The following is a 12203-nucleotide window of genomic DNA, read 5'->3' on the forward strand; positions in this document are numbered from 1 at the left end:
TTAACACCTCTCCCCAAACCAACACGTAAAGAAGCGTTAGGGAAAACCGGCGGAGTTTTCAGCGCAGAGCGGGCGCGGGCGCGGCGGCAGGACGGTCCCGGCGGAGGGGCGCGCAGGCGGGGCGGGAGGCGCGGAGCGGGGCGGGGCGGGCGCGGGGCAATTCCCTGGGCGGCGCGGGCGCTCCGGGGGTGCCGCCGCCGGGCCCGCGCCGCCGGGCGAGCGGGGGAGGGCGGTGGGGGGAGCCCCGAAGGGGCGGGCGTGTGCGTGCTCCGGGCCGGGGGTGCGGCGCGGCGCTGCTTGCATGGGCTGCCGCCGGGATGCGGCGGGAGGCGTGAGGCGGCGCGGCTGAGGCGAGGAGGGGACGGGCGATGCTCCGCCGCCGCGGCGGCTCCGCTCACGGGCGGCCCTAGGAGCGGCGGTGGCGCGCAGAGAGGGACGGCTCTCCGGCCGGCCGGCCGCGACCCCCGCCCGCCGCGATGGCCAGCGAGGTGGTGTGCGGGCTCACCTTCCGCCTGCTCCTGCCCGTGTGCTTGACTGCCGGTACGTCCCTCCCTCCCTCCTTCCGTGGGTCCCCGGGCGGGTGCGCGTCCCGGGGCCGTGGGACCGCCGTCGCTGCCCGCCGGCGGCTTGGGGGACGCTTCGCTCTCCTTCCTCGTGGCATCTCCCCCCTTCCGCTATTTCTCCAAGCAGCTTTAAACTTTGTAACTCGCCCCTAATTTCTTACATATTTGTTGTTGCTATTAATTTTTGTCGCCGTTGGTGTCCACCCCGGGGTGCGGGGCTCGCACGTGTGGCGGGGCTCTGCTGGCGGCCGCGGCACCGGCGTGCGGGGCTCCGCGGCTTTTCGCTCGGAACAGCTGCTTTCCGAGTCCCGCGTCGTCCCGCATCCTCGGGCAAGGCATAGGAGAGAGGAGGATTCAGAGTTTGCCCTCCGGGCAGGCTGATTCTGCCGCCGTGTTAGGGTTTCGGGGGTACTTTGTAAAGGGAAGAGTGAGTCTTTCAGAATGAACAGTTCTCAAATTTACGGAGGTTTTCAGGAGTTAGATTTTCTTTGCTTCGAGAGACAGAAATTTCAGTCTATTAAATCTCGTTACTTAGCAGGCAGCCATCCAAGAAACTAATTTTTTTTTGAATGGAGAGCTGCGGTGTCCAGCCATAGGTGAATATGTTATTATTAATCCTTGCCCTCCGCACAATTTGGAAAAACGCTCCAGACGTCCCGGTTGCCCGTTAGATCGCAGGACGATGGGCTGGCCTCGAAAGCCGCGGCTGCGGAGGGCAGCTCGTGGGGGCTGGTGCCCGCCGGCGCGGTGGGGGGCTGTGGGACGGGAGATGGGGAAAGGGGTCGGGAATGGCACGGCGCGGAGAGAAACCCGTCGATGGTCAGCCCCGCGTCGCGCATCCTCCGCGGGCGGTGGAGCGGTGCCGGCCGTACCTTGCGCGGCAGCCGCGGGGCTCCCGGGCCGGTCCCGGGCCGCCGCCAGCCCCTTCCCGGCCGCACGGAGCGGGCGCCGAACGCCGGGGCTGCCCGGAGCGACTCCCGCTCTCCGTGCGGCCTCGCCGTCCTTCCAGGGACGCCCTGCCCAGCGGAGCCCAAAAAACGCATCCTTCCCGGGGCTTTGCCCTTGACTAACCCCATGGTGGCCCGGCCAGCGCCTCTCTATTTCCACATCTTTTCCTCCACCCTGGGAACTACCCGACACTGGTTCCAGGTGCCCTCCCCCGCCTGACTTCTCCTCCGGGAAGGAGGACGCGGATCCCATCCTCAGCCCCGCTGGAAGCATGCGGGACCCAGGGCGCTCCCTGGTGCCTCGCGGTGTGCAGCCCTCTTGATTTCTCGGTCTGCCCGTGAAAATGCACTTTCCCCCCCGTCCCTTTGCCTGAGGCCGTGTGGTGGGTGTTAGCACGGTTGTATGAGGCATGAGATGAAGGTAGCTTTTCAGACCACCACCAGCATCTGCACCCGATTTCTGCTCCTTCTGGAGCCCGTGGCCTTCCCGCAGGTGCCCAGCCTTAGGCTTGGGTGGCCACCACTGGTGCTGGGAAGGTCACAGTTCTATTGATCCATGGCAGCAGATGAGGGGCTTTAAGGCTGTCCCAGTGCAACCAGGTGTCTGTGCCTTGGTGGCTGGAGTGCAGAAACGCGCTGCGTGCGGAGGAGCTGGGTGGTAATGTGTGGGGCAGGTGGTGGGATGCCTTCAAAGCCAAGGGGTGGGGGTGTCAGGCGGGTCTTTCAATGCCAGTGTTAATCATAGAGCTAACTCCCTGTTAGTAATCAGCTGGGCTCCGTATTTTCTTTAAATTTATGAAAGATCATTGAAGTATGAGGATGAACTTACTGGGACATGGAGCAAAGAAAAGATTCTATAAAAATGGTGTTTAGGTGAATTTTTAAAGTGTTATTCAAATAATATAATAGGTTAGATTATCGTACATTAAAATAGGAGGGGTATTATTCTGCCAAGTGCTCAGACTCTTTCTGTACCAAAACAAGTTCAGATAAAATGGTTTTGATGTCCGTATTCCCGATATTTAGTAATGCAGAAGTACTTTCGCATTGCAGTAATACTTCCACAGATGAGAACTGATGTTGTCATGAATTGCTTATGCTCATAAATCTTACTTATCTGAGGATTAATTGAAATATAAAACCTGAATGAGGCATTTCCCATTTTCAGTATGAAAAAGAAATCCCACTGTGAAACTTTCGAGTTTGGACCTAGTGATCTTGTTCAGTTGGATTTGAGAGAGGAATTAGTAAGTGGACAAACAGCTTTTCTCTTACTTTAGTTTACCGTGTTCTGTAGGTGTTATTTTTTTCCACTTTACAAACTCTTAGCAGAGCCCTTACTGGAGTGAAGCACAGTTCAGCTGGCTTCACTCTTGCACTTACCTTGCGTCTGCACCTGAGTTATCCCTGAGCCAGTGCTCTCTTCCTTTCCAAAGCATCAAGGAAGTGTTTCATGGGCTTCTGGAAAAGACTTTTTAGAGTGATGGTTGTTTGTATGACTTAGGGTGAGGTTACATCCGCAGCTGAAAAGCTGCCGCAAGGACTCACTGCGAGACTGATGCTCTTGTGTCTCCTGCCCCTGTCTGGGTAGTGAATGTGTCTGGCACTGCCAAAAGGCTGGAAATACAGAGTGGTTCTTTTGGTTCAGAATCCCTTGTGTGTGATTTTAAAATGCTCAATTAGTACAATTTCTTAGCATGGTGCAATTTGCTTTTTTGTTACCAAGGCTAGGAAGTAATGAGGTTGGAGAGCCCTGACCAGGTGTATGGAGGGCAATGGCAGCTGTGGCAAACTCATTCAAAATAATACATCTGCTAAGATGAAAACAGATTCTTTAAATACTGTTAAAATGGTTAATGCTTTAAGTATTAATACCTTAAATACCTTACTTTACATGCTTAAAATAAATACGAATGCTAGTTTGCATTTATGAAAAAATATCAGTTTGCTGGGATGAAATGCTTTCCAAGCACTGATCAGTACCACATATCTGAGAAAACACAATTCCTTGTAAGAATTTTTAAGATCAGATCTGTAGCACTGAATAGTCTAATCTTGTGCAGGTAAGCCTAGATGTTTCCATTTAAAGCTCAAGAATGAATGGGTCTTGAGTGTCTGATGAAGACAGGAAACTTAACATGCACAAAATGAAAGGCTTTGGAGATTGAAAAGGTTATTGTAGGCTTATGACTTCAAGGTTGATCCTGTCATGTTGTTTTCATGATAAAATCTTGTGTTCAGTCCAATGTGATCCTAATAGTAACTTAATGTGAAACTTACTGCAAATAGTGTGTTCTGTAATAAGACTGAGAGAGTTGGCTACTTGATTGGATTTTTTTTTTTAGTGTGATTACTACAATGTGGTATCTTTTCTGTACTGTAATAGTACCACACTGAAAAAACAAATAACAAAATAGAGGAGAGGGAACTTTTGGCACTGGTGGTGGAAAGTGGGCTTTACGTATTTTCTCTTTAAAAGCTTGAGCCTTGATGTGAACCTGTCTTTTTTTTTTTTTTTGTTACTCACATGTACTTGGAAAATGTAAGAAGTGATTTTTTGTGTTTAAGTAAGGCATCAGAGCAATCTTTTGGTAATTGCTTTCTTTGGTTTATAGAGACTTGAACCACAAAGCTGGCTTACTTGACAACAGTTTTTAATTATACTGCTTCTAATTGTTTTTGCTCAGATACAATTAATTAGTTTTTTCTTAAGCAAAATACGGTTATTTTCAAATGGGGTGCTGGGGAAAAAATGCTTAGGACATTTTTCTAGTGTGTCTCTGGGTTTTGACTGATGCTGTTGGATTGTGTGTTATCAGTAAATGGGCTTCAGTGAGGTAGTTACCTGGGCCAAGTGCTTCCCAGAAGTTACACTTGCCTTCCTGGATGATTGAATTTTGACCCAGATGATTAAGAGTTGTAGAAGCTTCTAGAAAGTTTTGAGTTTTCTGAGAGGTTGAGTGAAGGTATCTGTTTTGAAAGCAATGGCAGGTAAAAAAAAAATACTTCAAAATTTGGTGACAGAGTTCAGATATTATTTAGAAATTTTCACTACTGTCTTTGAGCGAAATACTTAAACTCCTGATAAATAGCAGGAATTATTTTTCTTAATTTAATTATTTTATTTGTCTTTTCAGCAACTAGTACTCATAGAATGATACTGAATGAATCAGAATTAGCATCTCTTCAGGATATGAACAATATGTTACAGAGAACATTTCTTTAATCATTACAGTATTTTCAAAAATACATATATTCATCTGCTGGAAATGCCTCAGTGGGAGTGAGGTCTGTGTTCTGCCTCAGAAGGAAAAGGTAGAGTCCAGGATGCTTGCGTGATCTTTTATCCCCAAATTAACAAACATTGATGAAAATTTGGAAGGGGAAATATCTGAATTACTGCATTACCAGGTACGAAAATGCGTCTTAAATTACACGTTTCAAGTGTATTTTGGAATCTGATACCTCCCTGTGTGTTTTGCTGCTTTGAATTACTGCTACTCACATTTGCTATGAGAGAATAAATTGGACAGCTGTATTACTAAGGCAAGCCTGTGGAGGCAGTCATCCACACTGTGCTTGGATTATTATTTATTTTGTGCTTTTCACTGATTTCACTGGATGTGGCTGTTGAAGAAATTATCATAGAATACAATATTTTGTCGCAGTTTTCAGGTGACTGAATTATTTTTATGTGCATGTCTGTGGGTGATGCTATGGTGATGACATAGCAAGTTGTGATGCAGGACTGTTCAGACTAGAGGACAGTTTGTGTAGGGGCATTGTATGTGACTATGTATGCATACATATCAAAAAACTTTGACATAATTTTAAAGTTGAAATAAACTTCCTGTAGACGGGGAAAGTCAGGCTTATTGTGCTCTAAACCTGGTCAGTTACTGAAAAGAAGACAAAGATCAGACTGGTGGGATTTTTTTTGTCATAATGCTGACATTTGGGAATATTTATTATGATGTACCAAAATAATGACGGACCAGCATGATAAAAACACGCATAGATTTCCCATTATGTTCTAAAACTCTGTGTTGTCCCAGAACACTCATAAAAGTATTAGTCACAGCAACAAAAAAGTCAAGGAACTATTAATGGGTAACATGCTGTTAAAAAAGTTAACTTGGATGTCAGTTTGCACAAGAGATCCTAAACCTGCTGAAATGGAAGCTTTCCTTCCCCATTCAAATGATTTAAATTACTTTACCTGGCTTCTTTGATTACAGGAAGTTTTGCCTTGTTCATTGGGAGCAGGTGAAAGTTGTCAAGTGGGAGCAATATATACACAGCCTTGCAGAAGCAACATTTTCCAGGCTTGTAGGCACAGGGTTGGATGTTCTTGTGCTCAAAATGACATTGCAGTCTCTGTGGCTTCTACCTAGGGTCAAGAAAGATGAAGAGGAAAGAGTTTTTGGGAGAGTGGGGAGGCAGCAGTCTGCTGCAAGTGCAGTGCTCCCTCTCTCCTGTGTAACAGCCATCTCAGGTTGACCGCCTTTGCTTCTTCCCTAATGCTCAGGCTGAAAAACCACTTAAAGCTGAGTCCCACGAAAAAATAGGAGAAAAACTTGTCTCCATAGGTTCTTACCTTCTCTACTTATTTATCCTAACCATTCTGTTAAGTAGTTTGAATCAACTTAATAAATAAGATGAGCTAAAACCAGAACCTCTAAGTTAGCAAGGGTTAGGGCTTGCCTGGTGGGTAACTTGCTCCATGGACAGTGTTCAACATGGGAAAGGAAATCAGTGGGAGACAGCTGACTGGTGAGAGTTATTTGAAGAAAGTGGACAGTTTGCCTGCTGACAGTCAGAACTGGAAAGCATTTGAATCCTTTATTTGTTGTGCTGGAGCTTATACAAATTATGCATGAAATTCCCTGTCTTTTAAATTGCAGATACAACACTGAGCTATATTTTGGTGTTTTTTTTAATCAGAGCAGTCAAATCAAAACATGAAATGACAGACCTGTGTGTATTTGGTGGCACCTCATTTTTTGGTGGATGTTTCTGATGGAGATCAGGGAAGAGAATAATACTATTATTGCACATGTGTACCTATGGTGCTTTTCCATTTCAGGTATTTGCTAAAAATCCAAAACCACAGGAAACAATAACTGATATGCAATAGGTCAGGGGATAGAGTTCAGCAGTTTAAACCACTTAAACACTAAAATAATTTCATGTTACATCTTTACCAACACGTTTATAGGAGTAGTAGAGTTGCAAATGCTGGCAAAAGCCAAACAACTTCAGTGTGGTTCGTGTTGCAAAAAGAACTCTTGGAAGGCAGTATCTGCATGTCTTTTCATTTTGAAATACTCATCATTGTGTAGCTGTGGTGTCCTTTTTTTAGGGTAATGTTTTGCTTGAGGGACATCAGTAAGTACTTTCGTGCATTGGACGGTAGCACTCTGAAAAACAGACTGTTTAATTTCCATTGTGCAGAATGAAGTCAGCAAGTTCTAATTAGTGAAAAATTCTGTGTAGTCAGTAGATTGTACTAGTCTTTTCAATATCTTCAGGCAGTTCTAAAGATACTCTAAGTATGATTTGCTAGTAAGAGGCTGTATCATCTTTTTTCCCTGTACTGCAGCAGATTGATCAGTATTTGTAACTAAATAAGTCCAGATTTGTTTTTCTGGGTAAAGGTTTTCTGTAGCATTACTTTAGTGGTGATCACAGATCTTCATTCTGTCACCTTGACAGATCTGTGAGACTAAGCAGGTCAGAAGCTGGTAGTGTGTAGATAAGAAGTTTTCATAATGAGTGAGGGAGCCTTCTCATTCTTTTACTGAGAGGAACTGGTATACTGGGAGTTATTTTGTCAGATAAATCAGCTGTTTTGATGTTTTAGAAGTATATCCTTTGATTTGGATGTATTAATAGACTTCTCTTTTCCTGAGGGTCTTACCTGTCTATTTCCTATATTTCAAGTAGACAGTTGTAAAATCTGAATGTCATATTAATGTTGTTATTATGTATTTAAATTAATTTTATATAATGTATTCTAAGCTGGAGTGTTAGCTTTGATAATATCCTGTGGCAATGAATTCCATGTGTGAATTCCACCTGAATAAAAAGGTGTACTTTTAAATTAATTTTGAGTTTGTTGCCTTAGTAAATTATCCTTTGAATGGGAGAAAGTATGCATAATCACTTAAATGAATAACAGTGTACTGCTCTATTTGCTCTAACACTTTAGAATAACATTTGAGAGCATAAAATCAACCATTAAGATTAACTGTAGAAATTAACAACTCTGAGTTTCCTATCAGTTGTACAGTTCTGAAGAGAAAGGGATAAGGGTTATGTAAATCTGCCTTCCCCATAAAAAAGGACAGGATACCTTTACAATTTGTATAGACACAACACAGTGTAGCTCTTCTCTGAATTCATTCAGGTAGTCTTTAGTTTGGAAGGTGTTTTTATAAAAGAAGTAAAACTTAAAGTGAGGTGTGTTTGTGAGCGATACACTAATCACTCCCTTTTGGGCAAAATATTCTAAAGCCTGGGACTCCAGACATTACATACTCTGTCTACTGTTTCCAAGCCAGTAATTAGTTAATATAGCTTGACAGAACCATAAGTTAAAACTGAAGTACCAAGTGGTATTCAAGTGGGGATCAGTTCTGTCCCTTGATCAGCATTTGCATAAGTGACTGGAAAAGATTTCCTGAACAGTTAACAGGGTGTGTTCTGGACACCTATTGTGCTGAAGCATGCCAAAAACGATGTGGTTAGAGATGCTAAACAAGTGCAAGTGCTGTCTTTTTCCTAGTAAATAAACTATTTTTTTTTTTTTTTTGTTAGAAGATGTGCTATTAAAGAAATTCTAGTTAATTTGAGGAACACTAAACTCCTTTTGTTGGCAGTAATGTATTCCAGGTTGCATGTATACAATAACTTTAGTTTAGCTTTTTTTAGGTGCAGATTGAGACTGCAAAGGCTTGGAAAGGAATGATCAGTGAAACATACTGGGTAGCCAGTGTAGCCCCCCGCTTTTGCAGTTTGTTATTAGACCTTTATCCAAATTGATAAATCTCCAGCTGTGAAAGGTGATGTTGATTACAGCATTACACATCTCTGATGTTGATTTGCTTGTCAAGGAAATCTAGCAAACAAGTACAGTGACACTTACTCTGAATTTAATTTTATTACATTCTCATATATTGGGGAATGTCTGAAACATGCTAAATGATTGCATAGAGGCTACCTCTGTGTTTGCTGTGCTTTTTTTCTCTAGTTATATTTGTGGCTTTTTACAATGTCTTTCAGAATCACAGTTTCCTGGTTACTGATAATAGATTATTTCATAAGCCAAAGGAAAGTGAGAGAAATTTGTCTCCACAAATATTATATCATGTTGTCATCTATGACAATATTGTATAAAGCAGTATTGAAAAATGTATTTAAATTCATCTCTCCTTCACTCTGCGCTTAGATTTTTAAAACCCTGCTCTATTACATTCCTTAATAACACTGTTTTTTGGACAAAGTTACATATTTAAATACATTTCTACAAAACAAGAAGTTAAACATGACATGTTTTAACCCTTCAAAACTTTGTCAGAGACCAGACTTTCTGGTGCATGTATTTTGAAGGGCTCTTCCAGTTGCAAACACAGAATTTTGGTTTTGCATGAGTCATTGACATCATCAACATTTTGAGAGTGGTAATTGTGTGTTTCTGTATTGAAAGTCACAGACAAATATTTGTACCTTTTCGGAATGCTAAATAATAAAATTGTTTTCTTCAGGTTGTAGTGCTGTTGGCCAAAGAAATTCTGTTGTGATAGCTGTACCATCAGCTAGAAAAGCTGCATAGTCATCTTTCCCTTCCTTCTCCTCCTCCTTTCTTGTCTAGACATTTAACCTGTCAAATAACTGTAATTTGGAGAATAAAGATCTGTGAAGTATGACCCAAATAATCTTGTTTGTTAGCATGTGTATTTACAGTATAGTGCTAAGTAAACAACCCCCACCACTTCCAGAGCTTATTTTCTCAAAATCAAAAGGAATTCAATAATATTTTTAAAGAATTGCTTTAAATGAAGTATCTTTCCTATGTTCTTAAAAACAAAACATCTGGTAAAGATAATCAAGTTTACAACTTTCTTCTGTTGTTTCAGAGTATAATTGGGCAACACCCCCAACAAACCAGTGTAACACTATTTGTGAAAATATGTTTCAACTGGAATCTCTACAGTTCATGGTTTTCACTATGCTAATTCTTATAAACCTGTATATAGACTTTGTTGTCACATGTTATCTTAACATTGTAGTGTTTAACTTGTTAGCCATTTGTTTTTATTGAACGGAATGAATGAACTCCATCATGATGTTGTTGGTGTACATAAACATGGCCTGTTTCTGGCAGCTTTTTGTTGCCATCTGCATGTAAAGCTTCACTGTTACTTGAAGATCTTGACAAATATTTTTCTTGTTAATTTGCTGAAAGCATAAGTAAACATAATCATTTTATGCGTGTTTTTTTTTTTTTTTTTTTTAAAAACCTTGCAGTTTATTGTACCACAGTGATTTTAGGCATAAATTGCTTAGTGATACAATAACTTTATGTGAAATAAGCAACTGTAAATTTTTAGCAGCCTCAATAAGCCTAATCTGATGCTTACATTTTTATCATAGCATGCAGACAGATGGAGGGGTACAAGACAATCCCACTGTGCTGTTTGGAGGGTAGAAATCAGGGTTGATTTTATAATTTAGGTTCACCTCTCTCTTTAGGGAACTCCATGTTAAAAAGAGAAAAGAGGCAATACCAAAAATCTTGTTTCCTACAACTTGGCTGCTGGGTGAGCCATACTGGCAATAGTGAGGAAATGGCAGAAAGTCCTCATTAGTGTGCCCCAGAGGATGAAGCAGTTGGAGTTGCTAGAATTGCAGAACAAGAATATCAGGTTATTTCCTGCCTGTATTTACTGTTACTGTATTTGGGGAAGTTCCGTTTGTTTCTTCCCCCTGTGGAGTTCGCTGTTTCCTGTTGCTCTTGGAATGGAATAGCAGTAAGATTGTTGCAATCCTACACAATATTGCAAACTGGAAGGAACAAGGATGTCCCATTACCAGAGTATCCTGCCTGCATAATTAATGTGTGTTAGTTGTCCTTGAAATACTCAGAAATGAGAATATAGTAGTTGTTTTAAAAAAATATGACAACATCTTGTTGTCAAGAATGAGCTAGCCAAGTCACTGGATTTGGCCTCTGTTTAGAGGAGAAAGAATAATGCTCTTCTGTGGGGCAAGTAATTCCACAGTTGGTTTGGGTTTCTCATGCATTCTTTTGAAGCAGCTGATGGCCACACCCCTGCCCCAGGTTTCTGGGTGATTACAGGAGGGGCATTGGTCAGTCTTTCTGTCACCCTCCTCACAGCATCCCTGGCTGGGAGGCACCTCAGGAGATCTCTCCAATGTCCAGTTCAAGGCAACAGTGAATTTAACTGTGATTGCTCAGGGCTTTTTCCTATTTGGTGTTGAAAATCTCTGAGAACAGAGGTCTATGGTCTTTTCTAGTGCTTAGTCAATCTCATAACCATTAGGCTTTAATTTCATTTATTTTCCTTCGTCTTTTATATCTCTCTAACTTCCATCTTTAGCCATTGTACCTCAGTTGGCAGCTTTGTAAAGAGCCTGGCTCTTTGCAAAGTTGTCTTTTCTATAACCTCCCCCTTGGTCAGGAGGCTGCTGTGAAGTAAGCACAAAACTGCCTTGTCTTGGAGCTGAATGAGCCTGGGTCCCTCAGCCTCCACTGTCATTGGGACCCTCCCCTGGATTTTTTGAAGTCTATGAACATATTCCTTTTCCTGAGAGGGGCCAAAATTGCATGCGTTTTAGTGATAGCTGAAGAAAGGAAGTAATTCCTTCCCTTGGCTATGCTGCACTTTATACAGCCCAGGGGCTTGATGAATGTCCCAAGGGACACTCGATTGAAAACTTTTTTACCTTGTTTGAGTGTGACAAACAGAAAGTAGGCATTTACTATTTTTATTGTTCCTTAAAAGAGAAAAAACAAACCAAAAGCTACCTCATAAAACAATCCTGAACTTTCAAACTGTGATCACTTTCAAAGTGATCAAAGGCTCGCAAGTAAAAACAAATTGATGTTTGAATATTATATCTGAACAGTAAGCATTGCTACCCAGGCAGAACTTGTTGGAATCTTTCTTCCCAATTTTTCATTTAAGAACCTAACATTAAGTCTTTGCAGTAAATCCTAAACTCTCCCTCCTCACATGAAAGTAGATGTCTCAGTATGTTCTTCAAGTTGTGGCTTTTGAGTTTTGATCCTAAATTGTGTAGGAGCAGATCTTGGAAGTTCTGCTGGGAGGAGTTGTTTCTTCAGTCTTTTTGTAAACTCACTGGTACCTCAAATCTCATGAAAGTGCAGACTTCCATTCTTGGTTTTAAAATAGATTAATTACAGCCTGTATCTGTAGGGCGTGTTTGATTTGCTGTGTTTGAGTGCATATGAAATGCACCCAAAAATTCAGAAAAGTTGAACTTGTGTTTCTCATCTGAATGTGCTGATTATTAATGAATGTTATTCTGTAACATTGGCACCATCATCAGTCACTGACTTGCAATGAATGGAATGATGAATTAATACAAGACCTACAAAATTTATTTCCAACTTCAAGAACTGTCCAAAGCTGGCTAACTAGCCAGT

General features: G+C 42.2%; 1 protein-coding gene across 11 annotated transcripts in view; it reads left to right on the forward strand.

The window, feature by feature from the left end:
* The first annotated feature begins 327 nt into the window (after positions 1–327).
* The window catches only part of PIEZO2 (piezo type mechanosensitive ion channel component 2), a 284271-nt gene continuing 272395 nt past the window's right edge, over positions 328–12203 (forward strand). For 7 of the 11 annotated variants that reach the window (XM_077784376.2, XM_085571904.1, XM_085571903.1 and 4 more), the window contains exon 1: positions 328–540. In XM_077784376.2, coding sequence (XP_077640502.2) covers positions 477–540 — 64 coding nt within the window. In that variant the 5' untranslated portion in view covers positions 328–476. The remainder of the gene's footprint in view (positions 541–12203) is intronic. The other 4 variants (XM_085571908.1, XM_085571906.1, XM_085571913.1 and 1 more) reach the window with 1 other exon arrangement.

This window comes from Lonchura striata, chromosome 2 (genome assembly GCF_050655825.1).
Source record: "Lonchura striata isolate lonStrDom1 chromosome 2, ASM5065582v1, whole genome shotgun sequence".
NCBI classification, from domain to species: domain Eukaryota; kingdom Metazoa; phylum Chordata; class Aves; order Passeriformes; family Estrildidae; genus Lonchura; species Lonchura striata.